This window comes from Aotus nancymaae, unplaced genomic scaffold, assembly GCF_030222135.1.
Source record: "Aotus nancymaae isolate 86718 unplaced genomic scaffold, 86718_ANA_hifiasm-v0.15.2.pri h1tg000041l, whole genome shotgun sequence".
Classification (NCBI taxonomy): Eukaryota; Metazoa; Chordata; class Mammalia; order Primates; family Aotidae; genus Aotus; species Aotus nancymaae.
In genome coordinates, this window is record NW_026988455.1 from 4,222,414 (window position 1) to 4,241,487 (window position 19,074).

General features: G+C 42.6%; 1 protein-coding gene across 2 annotated transcripts in view; it reads right to left on the minus strand.

Annotated features, from left to right (window-relative positions):
- Positions 1 to 19,074, minus strand: part of RORA (RAR related orphan receptor A) — a 234,833-nt gene that overhangs the window by 13,296 nt on the left and 202,463 nt on the right. For both annotated transcript variants that reach the window (XM_064361366.1, XM_012442987.3), the window contains 5 exons: positions 13,360 to 13,501; positions 10,059 to 10,454; positions 3,925 to 4,046; positions 1,962 to 2,094; positions 1,216 to 1,323 (listed from right to left, as the gene is read on the minus strand). In XM_064361366.1, the coding sequence (XP_064217436.1) occupies positions 1,216 to 1,323; positions 1,962 to 2,094; positions 3,925 to 4,046; positions 10,059 to 10,454; positions 13,360 to 13,501 (901 nt within the window). The remainder of the gene's footprint in view (positions 1 to 1,215; positions 1,324 to 1,961; positions 2,095 to 3,924; positions 4,047 to 10,058; positions 10,455 to 13,359; positions 13,502 to 19,074) is intronic.

Consider the following 19,074-nt stretch of genomic DNA (forward strand, 5'->3'; position numbering starts at 1 on the left):
TTGGAGAGGAAAATAATGCACCTGTGGTCACACAGGTAGAATGTACAGCCCGAGAAGCACAGCTACACTGCCTGATTTCAGAGCCGCACTTTTAACCTATAGAGTCTAATAGCTGTAAGCTAATGAGAAATTAACTCACTTTTGTTTTCAACTCTATTTCATCTGAAACATCCTTAAAAATGTTAACTAATGACAACTATTTACTAACAAGAAAATACAGAATGTGAAAGTCCCCTAAAATAATAATCCATTCCACAAAAGACTGCTTAAGTTTGGTGTCTATTCCTTGAGATTTGTGCATTTTTGCAAATGTATATATTTAAATGACAATGTGCTATATATATGTGTGTGTATATATATATATATCTTCTGTCATATAGCTTTTTAAGAAATCTTGTTTATCCATTCTTCTTAATAACTATATTCATTTTATTTAAATTACAGAAATCCAAAGTTTATTATTACTATTATTTTGAGACAGAGTCTCACTCTGCCACCTAGGCTGCAGTGCAGTGGCACTATCTCAGCTCACTTAAACCTCCACCTCCCGGTGTCAAGTGATTCTTCTGCCTCAGCTTCCTGAGGAGCTGGGACTACAGGCATGCACCACCACACCCAGCTAATTTGTGTATTTCTAGTAGAGACGGGGCTTCACCATGTTGGCCAGGCTGGTCTCAAATTCTTGACCTCGGGTGATCCACCCGCCTCGCTCTCCCAAAGTGCTGGGATTGCAGGCATGAGCCACTGTGCCTAGCCCAAAATTATTTATTTATAAATTGTGTGTTATGTTTTCCCTTAGGTTTAACTTTTACTTCTTGGATATCTACATTTCAGTCTCATTAATGGTTACTGTTTGAGGGGGACAGAAGGGCAGAGCTTTTGCCCTTTGCTTAATTTTATGTATCAACTCACATCCTAAAGGTTATCTGAATAATACACCCCCAGCAAATCTGGTTTCTTAAAATCTGGAAGGGAACTGGAAGGACATGCAATCTCGGTAAAATGAAACTCTAGGTCTTTACATGTAATGTAGACAAAACACTTTTGAGCTACATGACTTTTCCACAGCGACTAACTAGAAAGTAAAATAGGTATAAAACTCCTTAATTTCTGTTCTAAATCATGTTTTTATTTTGTCCAAGCAGATCTTTCACTCAACTCCCATCTTTTCCTATAGCCTCAATTTGAAGAAAAGGTACCTTTGTATTCCCTTACCTAAGGATTTGAAGACATCGGGGCTAGCATACTTCCCATCAAAGTACACGGTGTTGTTTTGAGAGTCAAAGGCACGGCACATTCTGATGAACACCACCTCTAGAGAACCTAGGCAGGGGAAGAAATGGTTTGGGTTATTCGATGCTAGTGAGTTTGTTTCCAAGGTGCTCAGGAAGACTCCTTCTCAGACAGCTTGGTGGGTGTGGTGTGCAATTAGCTAGTGGGTTCTCAGTCACATCAGCTGTCTATCCCAAAGGCCAGGGTTTTCTATGTTGTTAAAGAGTGTTGTGTTGAAGCCAAGGCCTGTTTACTTGAAGTGAGGGTTGATTTACTTCCTTAGCACTCTTCCTCCTTGCAATGTGGAGTCTTAGAGTTGCTAGGAAAATATTTATTCCTATGCACTAAAACAAAGACTCAAACACAAGTATATCTTTCTGCGTTCTACATCCCTCTTCCTAACATCATAAATCAGAGGACTTGGAGTGCAGAAACAAAACACAGGTGACGGGAAAATGTGGGAACGCCGGTGTCCTTCAGATTAATCTTTTTACCCAGAAGAGAAGCGAAGCGGGGGGAATGTTTCCTGCACATATCTCAAAACCTTTCAAAAGAACTCTGTTTCTGCCAAGGAAAACCTGAGCTATTATCAAAACTGCTCCCGACACCTTCCTTACCCAGCATTTCTTTAATAAGTGGGTGAAAGCAGGTTAGGAAGAGATCTCAAAATTCACTTGCAAAGCACATACCTGCTTTTAGAAGCACAATTTGATCATTTTGACACAGTTCCATAAATCCATCAATGCGTTTGGCAAACTCCACCACATACTGTATAGCTTCTGTAATTTTGATGGCACACAACTGCCACATCACCTCCCGCTGCTGTTAAAGAGGGAAACATATTAACATCTTCCAGGAAGATGTTAGGTTTTGTAGCAGAAGCTGGAGAGTCATGAAAGCAAAGCATGCCATTGCTTTGACCCTGGGCCATCAAGAGTGGCAAAGTAGGTTCTTCCTTTTTTTTTTGAGACAGAGTCTTGCTCTGTCACTCAGGCTGGAGTGCAGTGGCGGGATATCGGCTCACTGCAACCTCCGTCTCCCAGGTTCGAGTGATTCTCCTGCCTCAGCCTCCCAAGTAGCTGGGATTAAAGGCACATGCCACTATGCCCAACTGATTTATGTATTTTTAGTAGAGATAGAGTTTCACCATGTTGGCCAGGCTGGTCTTGAACTCCTGACCTCAAGTGTCTGCCTGCCTGGGCCTCCCAAAGTGCTGGGATAACAAGCATGCGCTACCGCGCCCGGCCTGGATGTTCATTTAAGCAATTATTTTGCCTTGGGAAATTTAACATCACTTTACTGTGGGGAAGGGAGAAAAGGGGGAATTAGTTGAATTTATTGTGTACCTACTATGAGCTAGGTGTTTTATGACACCCTTGTCTTAATTCCCGTTCATAAGACTATTTTTCTGGCTGAGCGCGGTGGCTCATGCCTGTAAACCCAGCACTTTGGGAGGCCGACGCGGGCAATCACTTGAGGTCAGGAGTTCAAGACCAGCCTGGCCAACATGGTAAAACCCCGTTTCTACTAAAAATACAAAAATTAGCCAGGCATGGTGGCACACACCTGCAGTCCCAGCTACTTGGGAGGCAGAGGCAGGAGAATCACTTGAACCTGGGAGGCGGAGGTTGCAGTGAGCCAAGATCACGCCATCGCAAGTGTCAGCTTGGCGACAGGATGAGACTCTGTCTCAAAACAAACAAAACAACAAAACTAAAAAACTAGTAGATAGGGGAGCTGGGATTCAAATCCAAGCGTCGCTGACTCTAAAATCCCACCGCATATACCTTGTTGCTTCTTACTGTTTTCTTGCTTCCCCTTGTAGCTTTGGCTGCTGGCACTACCCGCCACCTCAAAGGCAAGCAAAGTGATGTGCTGCTAGTCCTCAACATATCTGGTTAAATTCCTTTTAATTATGTACTCTCCAGTTCAGTTACAGAATGATCTGGATCAGTTTTATTGCTAACTTGTTTCCCCAATCTTAGTTTCAGACTGTTTCCACCAACATGATGGGGTGGAAGAAACAGCGAATTAGGAGCCAGGAGTCAAGGTCTGGTCTTGATGTTTCACTATCCAGACATGGCAACAGATGTTAGTTTTCCTCATCTGTAAAATGGATTCACCTAGATAATCTTGTTGATCTCAGTGTTTTATAGAAAAAGGTAAGCAGGGCACTATTTGTCAGCCTCACATTGCTAGGTTCAGACTGGAGTTACGATTATAGCTTCTAAACTTTTTTTGTATATACAACTCATGTCAACTTCCAGAAACATGAGGCTGAGATTATTTTACATGAACTTCCAGACCTTAAAATCTTCGATTGTGATATTGAGACAAATCTCAATTCATTTAGGCTTTTGGAAGCTGCTAAATCTAGTCTCCTGTTGACAGCTGGAAGAAGACATGTATAGACCTGTAAAGCACAATAGAAATTATTTGCTACTGCTGAAATTGTACATGCAGGCATCTCAGTAAAATGGCAAAGCTTCAAGTACATGAGCAGCTTTGGAAAAAAGATATTTAAACAGAAACTTGCTATCTGATGAGAGACACTCATTCTTTGGTCTGTTTTAACTCTTGAGCAAATTTCCTATACCTACACCCTTCCCAACGTTGCCTCAATCCTAGGAGGAAAAAGTCCTCAGATCATACCTTGTTTTGATAGTTCTCAATTTCTTCCTGCAAAAAGGTCTGCCACGTTATCTGCTGGAGCTCTTCTCTCAAGTATTGGCAGGTTTCCAGATGCGATTTCGATATATTCTGTGCAAGGTGTTCTAAGGAGAAAACAGGAGATCACAAACATGAGAAGCCAAATTCTTTAAATGATTGGTGATTTAGTATTTGCTTTAAAAAGTAACAAGTAGAAAGCAATGTGCTGTGCAGGTTTGGACCGTCTTTACACATTTAAACACGTAATTTGGAACCGTCTTGTATTTGGGAAGATGAAGGAGGACAGGGGCTTTGCGAAGCCAACATTTGAAGATGAGACTTGGTGACTTCAAAGACCCTCCTGACTTTGCTCTTGTTCTGTGCCTTTATACCAACGTCTAGGAATGAAAAAATATTGACCTAGATACACATAGGAGATGATTGACGTGGTGTTTCTTCTTGGTATTTTTATGAACACACATCTGCCGCATAACACTGACCCGGGAAGGATTATTCTTATTCTTGAAAAACTAGAGAATGACATTCTTTTATGGTGACAATTAGGCATTTTCTTTTGTCTTGTTTTTTTCTGCAAATTGCAGAACAAGCGTTACCGAGGGCCTAGCAGGTAACTATGCATACTGCAGTTGTTAAGACATAGATTCTGGAGCTAGGCCATTCGAGTCCGTATCTCAGCTCTGCTACTTACTAGCTGTGTGATCTAGGTTATGTTATTTAACCTCTTGTGTTTCGGTTTCCTCATGTGTAAAATGAGGGAAATGGGACCTATTTCATAAGACTGCTGTGAGAATTAAATGAGTTGAGCCCTTAAAATGGGGAGGATTACTTAGAATGTACTACAGAATATTAGTTATTATTATAATTGAGCAAGGAGTTTGAGAATGTTAAAGATGTAGAGGCCAAAGAAGTTTTCTCTAGGTACTTGTAATCATCGGGTGAACACGTATGAACACACTGGAAAAATTATATCTGGGGGTAGGGGTGTGGTGGCTCACGCCTGTACTCCCAGGACGTTGGGAGGCTGAGGCAGGTGGATCACCTGAGGTCAGGAGTTCGACACGAGCCTGGCCAACATGGTGAAATCCCATCTCTACTGAAAATACAAAAATTAGCTGGGCAAGGTGGTGGGTACTTGTAATCCCAGCTACTCAGGAGGCTGAAGCAGGAGAATGGCTTGAATCTGGAAGGCGGAGGTTGCAGTGAGCCCAGATTGCACCACTGCACTCCAGCCTTAGCAATAGAGCAAGACTCCATCAGAAAGAAAAGAAAAGAAGAAGAGAACAGAAGAGAAGAAAGGGAGGGAGGGAGGAAAGGAGGAAGGAAGGAAATTCTATCTGGGGAAATGGAACAATTAGTTCTGTGCTTGGTGGACTGGAACACAGAGAGGCTTGGGTAGGAGGACCACATAGAAGGCTGCTAGAATCTAGATTCCAGGAACTAACAATTTGGAGCAGCTTAGTAGTAATTGTTCTGGAAGGGAAGGATGATTAAAGAAATATTTTTAAAAAGAATTAACGAAACACCATGAATACAAAAGCATATCAAAAAATGATCCCTCTCCCTAGTGTTTTGAGTATAGAATAGGCAAGCCTATTAAAAGAATGGTGCTGAATGCAAACCTGGCAACACTAGGGAGAGTGTCTATTTATTTGGAAATTTGTTACTGCTTTCCTCAAACAGAAGCAGACTTGTTTGTGTGAAAACAGAGCAGGTTCACCTAAATGGAGCTTGAAACCAGAATCTCCTTAGAGACACTGAAACATAATAAACCTGAACGGCCCTACTTGGCAACACGGACACTAAAACAACATGTATAAACAACATAAAAAATAAAACACAAATAAAAGAACAAATGTAAAGGAAAGAATGAGAAACTGAGAGTGAGAGGGAGAAGCCAGTAAATTATGTGCCTTAGAATCAATGACGCTTGCAAAGAGGGGAGTACAGACAAAAATAATGGGGAGTCGGAAACGAGAAAATACAGACATAAGGTAGTGAACTACCTCTTTCAGAAAGAACGCTCATATGTAAGATCGTTTGTATAACGTAAACCAATTTTTGCTGATAAAAAATGAGTCTTCATGGGGAATCGGGGGATGTTGAGGAGTGAAGGATAAGAAGAGGCTCATATCATTTCCTTCCAGGTTATGTATGCTTCATTTCTAGTTAATAAGATGCTTTGCACCTTGCAGTTTCACTTTGTCTTAAGAAACTGTGGCCACTTTAACCCTACCTATTTTAAACAGCCAATAAGAAGTGACACAACAAATCATGCAATGTACAAGACATACCAGTAGAGGGCAGTGGTTGCATTCCTACCATCTGCTCACCAACTGCCTTTGATTCCAATTCACAGTCGATTTGGCAAGTGTAAGATTTTAGACACTTTGCTATTTTTAAATCTCCATTTCAGCAAAGGAGAGTATGGTCATGCTGAATAAAAGTCGAGAATTTAAGTGTGGTCTCTCAGAGAAAGTCTGGAGTAGTGAAATACCTTCGGTTAAGAGTTAGGAGACCTGGCTTCTGTCTGAGCTGAGCAGATCGTCTATCTACCTCACTCTGTGACTGGGGCAAGTCACGTGCCCCAACCATGAGTGCTTCAGCAATGCAGCCAACGCCTTGATGCTTCAGATGGGAAGTCCTGGCTTCTGAGTTAGTCACAGATTTTCATAATGGGAAGGAACTTTAGACACCATCTGGTCCAAACTATCCTTGTTTAACAAATAATAATGACATGAATAATTATAACAGTTAGCATTTACTATGTGCCAGCCCCATATAATTTGTGTCTATCCTAAATATATATGTTTTCTCACTTAATCCTTAAAACAGCCCCAGGAGAAAGGGAGTACTATTATCTCCATTTCGCAGATGAGGAAACTGAACCACAGTGAGGTCAAGTGACTTCTTCAAGGTGTCACAGTTGGCAAGTGACAGAGCTATGATTCAGACACAGAACTTTACATTCTAGGAGTGGAGAAACTACAGCTCGCAGATGTTACTTACGTGACTTATACTGGATTGTATTACATTAACGCTAGGACCACAACCCATATGAGCAGATTTCTTGTCTCATGCTTTGCCCAATATATCAGTCGTCTCTCCTGCACAAAGCTTTAGATATCAATTATAGTAACAAACATAATTTGCACTTAAAAAAAAAACCTTGGGAGGCTGAGGCGGGTGGATCACGAGGTCAAGAGATCGAGACCATCCTGGTCAACATGGTGAAACCCCGTCTCTACTAAAAATACATAAAATTAGCTGGGCATGGTGGTGCGTGCCTGTAATCCCAGCTACTCAGGAGGCTGAGGCAGGAGAATTGCCTGAACCCAGGAGGCGGAGGTTGCGGTGAGCCGAGATCGCGCCATTGCACTCCAGCCTGGGTAATGAGCGAAACTCCGTCTCAAAAAAAAAAAAAAAAAAAAAAAAAACAAAACCTAGGTTGTTTATCTGGAATGTATAATTCAGATACTAATCATACACCAAGGTCAGAATTTCCTAGCCAAGTATGAAAACGTATTTTCCACTAAAAGTAATAGGTTGTGCATACCACTCTTGAAAGAAAGAATTGGACTTAGGATGTGTTGGTTTATAATTTATTTTCCTATTATACAACTAGTTTCATATAAAATTCAGTGACAACGTGTAGCCTAAAATGAAGTCAAGAGTCTTAGTTAAAGAGATAGCAGGTCTTAAGCCCCAAAAGAAACATCCGAGAAATTTAAGTAGCTTTGGAGAAGCAGCAGCAAGACTTGGGCCACTTTCATGAAACTCTTAGCTCCCTGAAACACTTTGCAGGTATAAATGGGATAAGAGAATTAGAGCCCAATTATATCCTTTCCAGATAAATGCTAGTTTAGTTTTGGGTTTGGGACTTCTACTGATGATCTCATTTAATTTATTCTGGAAAATGCCACAACACCTGTGACAAATCCCTAATTTAAAAGCACACAGAGCAAGCGTGAGGATGCAGGGCTCCCAGATTGCACTGGAAAGTGAGCCCATGGAAGAGGAAGCTGACTTGTCTGGGAGCCTCAGGGTATCAGCTCAGCCATTTCGGGTCCCACTTCGGCATCAGTGCATTTTTTTAGCCAAAGTGCCGTGTTGAAGGGCAATGCTTTGCCAAAGGCCTGGGGATTTATTTCAGGATTGAACATTTGACAAGCAAACAGGACAGAGTCACTAGTATTTATGGTAAGGTGGACGCAAACATGAAGTGAGTCAGGTCATTTTTCATGGTATCGTGTCAGCTTTCAATCAAATCCTTATTCATTTCTGAAACTTTCACTTTCATTACAGTTCTGCTTAAGGCTCAGAAAACCAAGATTTCATGACGAAAATGGAAGGTTTTTGTTCTAGTTCAAGAAAAAAAAAAAACAACCTACCTCTGCTCAGCTTGGCTTCTAGTTCAAAGGTTTCTCCGTTAATCAAAAGAGCTGCAATACACCTTTTAATGCTGTTCAGTGGTTACAGGCCAGGCTTAAAATGTCCCTGCTCTTGAGGATTTAAATTTAGACCCATAAAGAGATGCTTGTGTAAAAACCATAAAGAACATTCAATTTGTTCTATTTGGAGAAAGATTTTACTGGGAATATAAATTTTCACTTAAAAAATGTTTTATGGGATACAGAGGTAGAGAAGCCGTCTAAAGAACACAGCCATTATTTCGGTGAACTGAGGATTTCTGTGCTCAGTCTGAACCTGCTGGTTCTTTTCCATCTGAAGTCTTCATTCTCTCCTCGTATTAACTTAGTCTTCTCTACAGCAACTAATTGAAATATCCCAAAGGATTATAACTTTGTGTGAGGAACCACCAGGAGGAGCAGATCAAATTCAAAAGCTACAAAGGTTCTTATCAAAGTTTTTCTAATAATAGTGCTGTACTTAAAAATCGATTAAATATAGCAGAGGATGTTAACACAACTTCCTTGAAATGGAAAGTTGCCCGCTGTCTGTGTTATCAACATTCTAGGTCACATCTCCCAAGAAGCAGTCATGTCCCAGCGATAAGAATAAGACAGTTTTTTTTTTTTTTTTTTGCATGGCAAGCCTTAAACATCAATTTTGTCACCAATATCCATCATCAGAGCATTTTTTTTTTTTTTTTTTGAGACGGAGTTTCGCTCTTGTTACCCAGGCTGGAGTGCAATGGCGCGATCTCAGCTCACAGCAACCTTCGCCTCCTGGGTTCAGGCAATTCTCCTGCCTCAGCCTCCTGAGTAGCTGGGATTACAGGCACGCGCCACTGTGCCCAGCTAATTTTTTTTGTATTTTTAGTAGAGACGGGGTTTCACCATGTTGACCAGGATGGTCTCAATCTCTTGACCTCGTGATCCACCTGCCTCGGCCTCCCAAAGTGCTGGGATTACAGGATTGAGCCACCGCGCCCGGCCTCATCAGAGCATTTTGATAAATAAAGAAGGTAATTTCTGTGGAACATTTATAGCATATATCAGACTTGCAAAACTTAGATGCCTACGGGGGCTGTGCAGATGATATAATGGTAGGGGTCGGATGGGCCGTTAAAAGCTGGAAGCCTCTGGCCTGGCTGCTGCCAATTGGCTGATGACCTTCATAAATGTTGACCCAGTGTAAATAGATCATTTTCCCCCTCCCACAAGAAGCTAAAAAAGCTGAACTTTCAGGTGTAATTATCCAAATTTAAATATTAGGAACTGATTCAAAAATTTTAAAACTCTGCACTGGTCAAAAAAATAAATAAATATGCTTATGGGCCAAGTTCGGTTTGTGGACTGCCATTTTTTTTGGTTCACCTTAGATATAAAGCAGTCCCTGGCATATAACTAAAGTAAACCACTAACGAAGCTGATGTGGCCATTCCCTGAGCTTACAGTTTCCTGCAGAATTCAAAGACTGTGGACGTCGGTTTTGTCCCATTTCGGATGCTGCGAGGTCAATGCGTGTGCTGGGGAAAGCACGGGAAACAGCAGAGGGCGAAAAGCAAGGGGCAGGGTGGAAAATGAAGGGGCCCAAATGGCAAAGGTGAGTCGCATCATTTAAATAACAGAACTCATGAGAGGAAAGTCAGACACACCCCTTTTACTTCAAAGGGCATGAACAGAGCATCCCAGTGGAAGCATGCAAGCCATTACCTAATTCTGCCATGGACACAGTTGGTGAAGTCTCTCCATTGGTGAAAGAACAGTAGGGAAAGAAGCCTGATGCTGGTGTGTAGTCACATATTGGTTCTGGTTTGATTCCATTGATATCGAGACCTGACTGGTCTGGGGAAGGCTGTATGTCCAGGTAGAAGCTGCTGACGGCAGAGTCTGCCTTGCTCCCCTCAGGGGTGTGCCCGTCCATGTAGGTGCTGAGGTCGTCGTGAAGTTCCGTCAGCCCGTTGGCCGAGATGTTGTAGGTGGGCGTGAGCGGCTCCGCCTCTCCCGGCTGCTGCTGGTGGTCGCGCTGCTGCTGCTGCATCCGGTGTTTCTGCACTTCTGCATACAAGCTGTCTCTCTGCTTTTTCGACATTCGGCCAAATTTTACAGCTGGAAGAAAAAAGCCAAAGCATACCATATACAATGCGCTTTTCTTCCATGTTCTCTCCTGCGTGCTTTGGGGTTTCCTCTGAAGTCTCAGACAATCTCAATCCAAAACCGCATGACCACAAAACAGGGACATATCCAGAGGTGAAAAGGGTTCCAACCCACACAGGCTCGCTCCAGCCCCCCAACAGCAAACACAAATCGCAGAGAAACGAATGTTTCAGAAAGAGACCAGGTACAGGTAGGAGAGGCCCAGAGAGATGCCACCTCTGTTTTCCTGCTGTCACATCCCCCCCATACCCACTGGGCCCGACTGATGACAAAACTTAGTGGACTTGTTCACTCTCCACCGTGCAGCTGCCTTAGGCTACCTCTTTCTCTCTCATGTTCAGACCAAGGCGCAGGGATGCAAAAACTCACAGGGTTCCTAGGGGAATAAGCTGTCAACCTCAGCATTCATTCAGTTCACCATCCTGTATGCTCCAAGAGGTACTTCCTGATAAATGGCCAACTCTGCAGCTCCATTGTGAGGTGTGAATGAACTGGATGGGGCCTTTGTAATTCTCTGACTTCTATCAGAGTACCAGACCTAAGAAGCTCCCTCCTCCGAACCCTGAGACCCATCTTTATTTTTATTTATTTAGAGACAGACGTGTGAACATGGCTCACTGCAGCCTCAACTTCCTGGGTTCAAGTGATCCTCCTGTCTCGACCTCCTAAGTAGCTGGGACCACAGGTGCACACCACCACACCCGGCTAATTTTTTCATTTTTGTAGAGATGTGGTTTCACTCTGTTGCTCTGGCTGGTCTGGAACTCCAGGGCTCAAGCAGTCCTCCAGCCTCATCCTCCCAAAGTGCTGGGATTACAAGCATGAGCTACCACACCTAGCCAGATCCATCTTTAAACAACACTTTCTGCTGTTCTCATTTAGTCTCAAGTAGTCACAGCATCAGGATTTGGAAAGGACAAATATGGTATTATAATATAATATGAGATCCTTATAATATATAATCCTTGTTGGACAGATCTGTTTGTAATGCTTCTCTTTGGGATATGTCCCCATATTTAAAGTGGAGTAATCACTATAGTAACTTTCCAGTTCATTTAGAATATCAAATGACTTCTCGTGAAACACCAAGATAATTGGGAAAAAAAAAAAAAAAAAAGCAAAACTATGATTTCTTGGTCTGAATTCTTTCATGAACTCATTTGTTTCCCAGCTAGACTCAGCCTTTGCTGGAGGGACTTAGCTATCCTAATTGATTGTGGTTAAATTTATAGCTGATGGGGTGGATGAATTCATCCATTTGACTATCATCGTATTTCTAAGAGTCTAGGGCAGGAGGCAGGATAGATGGACACGAAGCTGGGAACAGAGGCTCCCACGGTGGCCAGGTGGTGAATTATTTTCTTGCCAAAGAGGATGCACTGTCTTTGCTCACAGAGGAACAAGTGAGCTGGAATTCTGGTCACTTTCCAGTTTCCGTAACTCAGACAACAAACTTGAGTGGGGCTGCTCAGGCAGGAACCGGGCTGATGTGGGCTCTGAATTTCAGAACCATTATTTTATAGCCTCCAGAATTCATTCTATACCTATGACAACTTGCGCTATTTCTTATATGCAAAATTTTCAAAAGGCATACTGAAAGTGCTTAATTTTTTTGTAAGAAATTTTCTAGGACATCCAAGTGGATTAATATCCACAGGTGAAACTCTTTCTGCTGTGACTCCACAATGATGACTTTTGTCTTAATATTAACAACAGTAATAATATCATCCTGTAAGTGAAATAGAGGGACCAGCCCTTGAGAAAATACACACACAACTTATGATTTAACTCACAAATTGATGAGATAGACATAACCTTATCAGTTTAGTACCATTGGAAAATGAAATCTGCAGAGTTGCATGCCACAGGAATTTCTGAGAATAGAGTGGCAACTCTGAGATTTGTATCTTCCAGTGACAAACGCTTCACTTTGGTAGTGGTGCAGAGTGGCCTCTTAGAATATGCAGGAACAAAAGTGAACTTGGGCCTATGTAGGTCTACAGGCGCTAAGAACATCAGATTATGGGGAAGGCAGACTGTTGGAAAGCCTGCTCTGCATTCTGAACTATTTTTCCACAGGCTGAAATTCCATAGGAGGAGACATTTTCCTTCAAAGGGATCTCTTAGGAGAGCCAGCTGGTATATTTGGAAAAATCCTTAAAATGGACCCGCTCTGCTTTCTGCCCAGTTTCCACGTATAAGCATAACTGTCTTGAAATCTGGTGTTGATTATTCCGTGCACTTAAGATAGTTTTCCAGGAAGATCTTGAAATGTTTTGTACTCGAATGGTAGACAGCCTCTATTCCTTAAAGTAGCTTCTTTTAATGAAAAGAACGCTTGTCGTTGAGCCATGCTTTGCACTATTTTCACACATTCTGTATGTACAAATATTTGGCTTTGGCATGTGATTTAAAATAGCCAGTTAGCATAAAAGCGGATTCACTTCAATCTCCAGTACACTTACTAGTGTAAAGCAGGTAACAATTCTGGTTCGGGTTTCCTACGGGGGACGATGCCTAGAGGAGGCATCTTTATTAAGGCCCTCAGGTGACACTCACCGTTCATCAATCGACCCACCTATAAAGGCTGCAATACCAAAAATCTGAAGGTGTTCTGACCACAGGACACTTCTCCTCCTCTCCACCCCACCCATCAGCAAGCCCAGCGACTCTGAGGACGAGGAGGAGGAAGCAGTAGCTGTGAGTTCCATAAAGCTGCCAGAGGAGCATGGGGGACAGTAAGGTGGAAGAATGAGGAGGGGGCAGGTGGGGCAGAGGTTGGCAGATCTGAGCCCAGGTTTCAGGAGGCACTTTCACAACCCCGCACAACCGTACAGCTCAAGCTGTGAGAGCTCACCATCTCGAGACATCCCTACGGCAAGGCATTTCTGTAATCGACAGTGTTGGCAGCGGTTTCTACTGGTTCGATCAATCAAACAGTTCTTCTGACGAGGACAGGAGTAGGTGGCATTGCTTTGCTGACTTCTCCTGAAAAAGCCCTGTGATTCAGTCATAAAATATAAAACAGGTTAGTGTCAGTGTGAGCGGAATGAAACTAAAGGCAGGATGCTAGGCACTGAGCAACATTAATATTTAATATTCTAAATTTAATATTTAGAATTAAAGTTGTAGAAGAATCATCCAGGAGACCATTAATGAAATTAAAGTCACTTCTTTTTCCTTGAGTAAAATTGATCCCCAGAGCGTAATCCTCCATCCCTTATACATGCAAAACTTTAACTTCCACAGAAAGTTGCCCATGTAAAAGGCACAGGACCAGGTCCCTGTTCCTGCCTTCTGATGATCAAAGGCAATGTGCCTGATGGAATGATACAAAGGGACTTACCTTTAGCCTTTATCTCTAATAGATTTTTTCGTAAAAGAAACACAAAACACTTCCCTGGAATATCCAAGTTAAGGGAAATGCAGCCACACCATAACCTAGGGCACTGTGAACCTGGTACACCATGGTAATCCCTACTAGCCCAGTTCAACACGTGGCCCATTAGGCGTTTCTCACTCCCCAAGTCTGAACCTACCGTTGCAAGCATTAGAGAACACTTGGATGGATTATTTTGACAGCTCAGTCAGAGTGGGAATATTCCCTTATCCCTGACAGTTTAGAAAGGCCACATGTTCAGAATCATGGCCTTTAAGATTTAACAAATCCAATCTGATGCTCATCAGGTTCCTCTCATGTGTCAAGCGCTGTTTTGGAAATGAGAGGGAATAAAAGATGGATAAAGAGCTACTGACCTCAATACTTTAATTTTGTTATTATTATTATTTTTGCTAACTTCCTGAGTTGTAGTCTTAGCTGATTAATTTTCCCCATCTATTCTTAGAAGTGTCAAGTTTTCTTTTAGTGATGTTTTAACAGCAACCCAAAAGCTTTACTATGTAGTATTTTCATTCTTATTCAGTAAAAAACATGTTCTAATTTTCAGTAATTTCTTCTTTAGCCCAGATTGTGATTTAGAAGCATATTTCTGAATTTCTAAACACATGGGGGCTTTTTTCAGGGGAGGGAGCAGGGTCTTGCTCTGTCACCGGGATTCCTGGGCTCATGCCATCCTCCTGCCTCAGCCTCCTGAATGGCTGGGACTACAGGTGCACACCACCATGCCTGGCTAGTTTATATATATATATATTTGTTGTTGTTGTTGAGACGGGGGTCTCACTGTATTGTCCAGGCTGGTCTTGAACTCCTGGCCTTAGGTGATTCTCTCGCCTTAGCTTCCCAAAGTCTTGGGATTATAGGCATGAGCCACCTTGTTATCTTTTTATTGCTGATTTATCTTTCAGTCGTTCTGCAAGTTAGGGATGTATGCAGAAAAAAAAATAAGGTAAGTGGAGTCATTTTTATGAAGCAAAGCCATGAAGGGTACAAGTGAGTATTATTATCTTCAAACTTTAATGATGACGATAGATGACCCTAATGAAGGTGATACTCGCGGGAAGAGGTAAAATCCTAAAGAATTAACAGAGCGGTAGGCAGATTGGTAAGGGTGCTCTCCCACCAAAAGAGTTTTCTGAAGGTCAATTTGGTAGTTTTATCAAAAAATTTTTAAAAGCCTACCTACTGAGCTAACCTTTTAAGGAATACACCTTAAAGAAATATTAAGAATGATACAAAGATTTTTGTACAAGGGCTTTTTTTCCACAGTACTATCTATTATATAAAAAAACATAGAAAGATCCTAACTGTCCAACACTACTGAAAGAAGGGTCATATTGTACATTCATACAATGGAATTCAGCAACCACTACAAATGGTATTTCAGAAATAGAATTATTGATATAAAAAAGGTGATAAAAATAAACCAATGATTTTTTTTAAAAAAAGCAACTAAAGAGCTAAATGTAGTATAATCCAATTTTTTGGGGGAAGAAAGGGTACCCATATATTTACTATAAAAGAAGCTTTGGAAAATTATGCCCCAAATTGTCGGCAGTAGTTGGTGGGGCCAATCAGATATTAATTTTCTTTTTGTTCATCTGTGCTTTTTTTTTTTCTACAATCGGCAGGTGCGAAGGTACGTGGGCGACTTGAGAAGGAGAAGTGAATCTGCCTTCCTTTGTAATGGCTGGGGGCCTTTGTAGACCAAGTGGATGTATATGACCCCAGTTGCCAGTTCTTTGGAAAACCCAGCCTGGGATGGGACAGGGCAAGACCCTGACTTCTCACTCCTCCTGCTTTCAGCCGAGCTGCTTGCTAACCTTGACATGGGCAAAGCTGGGTGCCTAGTGTCTCAGACTGTCTCTCTGTTGTGTCTTACCCTCGATCAAGTCCCGCCTCTTCTGTAAAGCAATCGCTCTCTTCTGAAAATATCTAACGCTGTGTTTTCTATTTTATTTCATTGTTTGTGTGTGTGCTTCCCCTGTGAAAAGGAAGTGAGAAGTAAAGCTTTCTTTGGGGCTTACTAGAGAGAATTCAAGAAAATATAAACGGTCACAGAGGCAGATAACCCTTAGAAAGAGATACAAGGAGGTCAGCTGTCTAGGTGTTCATTTTCCTCTGAGACCCATAATCTCTGTCCAAGCTGAAAGGTGTTTATCTTTCTTGACACTCTCCCACCATTCATGCCCTTGTGTAAAGGCATCCCTGTGGATGCCTAACGTCGGAACTTTATTTGCTTTTCCTTTAGTTGAAGTCGAATTTTGCTTGCTTCACATTAAGCCTGTTAGAGTTTCTTGTATGATCACTGAATATGGGGAATGTCTGAAGGATCTTTTTTTTCCTTAAGTGGAGCTATCACTTGAGGGCTGCCCTGCTATTTCCTATATATGTCTTCTGAAGCCCAAATCCCGGCATCTGTCACCTTTCTTTCCAGGCTCTTTTCCACCTTGTATATTTCTTCTCAGAATCCTCTTCAATTTCTTTACTACTTCTTTTTTTCGTTTTTAAAATTGAGGCAGGGTTTCGCTATGCTGCCCGGGCTGGTCTCAAACTCCTGGGCTCAAGCAGTCCTCCCACCTCGGCTCCCCAAGTAGCTGAGATTACAGGAATCTGCGAACCCCTATATCTGGCATTATTTCCTCATTTCTTTCAAAAGTCTGAAATTCCGAACTAGACACAGGTCTTGAATATCGGTTGGGTCATTAGTGAAAAGGATGCCACTTTTTGGTTTGCACACACACGTTAAGTTAACTTCCACCCACTATGAATAAAGTTCAATACTGTTAACAAAGAAGCCATGTATAATCATCAGTGAGCTCTGCTGTAAGGGAACTCTGAGACGACATGAGGATGAGAACGACAGATTATCAGTCTTAATGAGTACCTATATTAACCATATCTTTTTATCCTGTATTTTGGATGCAGACATCTTAGAGCTTTGCAGACCCTGGAGGGGCTGCCGTTGCAGGGCTGGGTAACTCCTACATAGAGCAACAACCTGCTGTCAGCCACCTTCCACGTGGAGTCCAACTGGCCAGAGCCCACACCCAAGACACCTCTTTCATCAGGCCGTCACCCTTCCAGCCATGATTCCCCTGCCCCAGTCACCCTAAGGCCAGGTACCTGACAATCAGAACAGCCCTCAGCCCTCAGCGCTCTCTAATGGTTCACACTAGCCACTCCTAATCCTGCTCACCCTGCTGCACCTTCCTTCCTGTGGAAAACACAGTGGAGGCTCCTGGCAGTGCTTCCCTGCCTCCCTCTCCCCCTCACTGATCCCGGCGCTTCCCCGTGTGTCCCCTGTGGCACGGCAGGGGCCCTGTCTCTAGGGATTTGTGAGTCCAGCAGTCTCTCCTTATTCGCTGTTTTGTTTTCCTTGTTTCAGTTACTTGCGTCAACTGTAGTAAAAGAATATTAAGATATTCTGAGAGAGAAAGGGGAGAAGTGAAGCAAAGAGAGAGAGAGAGACCACATTCATATAACTTTTATAACGGTATATTTTAATGATTGTTCTATATTCTTATTATTGTTGTTAATCTCTCAATGTGCCTAATTTTTAAGTTCAGCTTTATCACAGGTCTGGCTGTATGGGAGAAAACAGTACCTACAGGGTTCTCAGTTTCAGGCATCCCGCTGAGGCTAAGGGAGGACTGCTGTGTAACGAACTTCTTCCGTTTTCACAGTCACTTCCATATCTGTGCGTCTTCTGATAGCTCATTAAAAGAAATCCCGGCTGGGCATGGTGGCTCACACCTGTAATCCTAGAACTTTTTGGGAGGCTGAGGTGGGCAATGTGCCTGAGCTCAGAAGTTCAAGACCAGCCTGGGTAACATGGTGAATCCCCATCTCTACCAAAATACAAAAAATTAGCCAGGTGTGGCGGTGTGTGCCTGTAGTCCCAGCTACTCAGGACGCTGAGGCAGGAGAATTGCTTGTACCCAGGAGGCAGAGGTTGCAGTGAGCTGAGATTGCACCACTGCACTCCTGCATGGGCGACAGAGTGAGACTCCATCTCAAAAAAAAAAAAAGACCCCAAAAAACAACCCCCCCCCCCACAAATCCCAAGTACCATTAAAACAGCACTGACTTTGTACTCTATGCTTTATGCGGACTGTGACATTTACTTCTGACAGAGTGATACAGGGCACGTGCTATCATTTCCCTGGTTTTAAGGCTGAAAACTGGAGGCTTAGAGAGGTGTAGTGACTTGCTCAGAGTCCCGCCTCTAGCATGGGGTAAGGCCAGGATATGAATTCTCACAGTTGAACTCCAAAACTTACACTGTCGTTTTGTTTTTCTGCTTGTCTTGTGTGTCAAAAGAATTCCTCCTTAGCTGCTCTCATACAGGGCAGCCATTAAATGAGGTACCGTGAAAGACAGGTTATGCAGAATAGAGAGGAGCGAGAGTGATGTACTCTGAAATCAGTGTTTTCCCTCACATCAGCACCTTTAGCTGACCCAGCTTCCTACCGCCCAGACATTTTACAAAATCTTGCCTCCTGATCTGAACTTAGGAGTCACATAAGAAAATTAGTCTCATGAGTCCATCATTTTTCCTCATCTCTGACCAGAGGCTTTATGCCCCACTTGCTTCACCTCACTTATTTCAAAACCACTTTAGCTCATTTAAGACCACAAACAACAGACGAACGATGAAACTCAGTGCAAGGGTAGAGCGCAACTACCATCAAAGATGTCTGCGTAATTGTGCCATCAATTGCAAGGCAAATTCATGAAGCATTCCATATGTGCTTTGAGCAGTGGCACTGCAGCTGGAACCCATGTCCGGCTTCCACGCTATCTGCTTGGAAGAGGATTACCCTTATTTGGAAGTCTCAGTTTTGAGGATTTGGGGAAAGCAAGCACACAAGCAGACATGCCTTATTCTTTACAGCATCACTTATGCCTCAACTAAGTCAGCTGAGCCAAAGCCTGCTGAAAAGTTCTGTGAGTGGCATAGCTAAGAACCAGAAAGGAGGTCTTTCTTTTGGATTAAGTCAACAGAGTCATGCCCACAAGGAGAACTATCAAATATCAGATGTGAGAGGTGAAGTGAGGTTATAAGGTAAGGGCTGAGAAGGGAGAAACAGGGTAAGCAGACCTCCATGGCTCAGATGAATACTAAACTTTGCATTTCAGAAAGACGCTTTATGATACCTAATGAGGTATCAT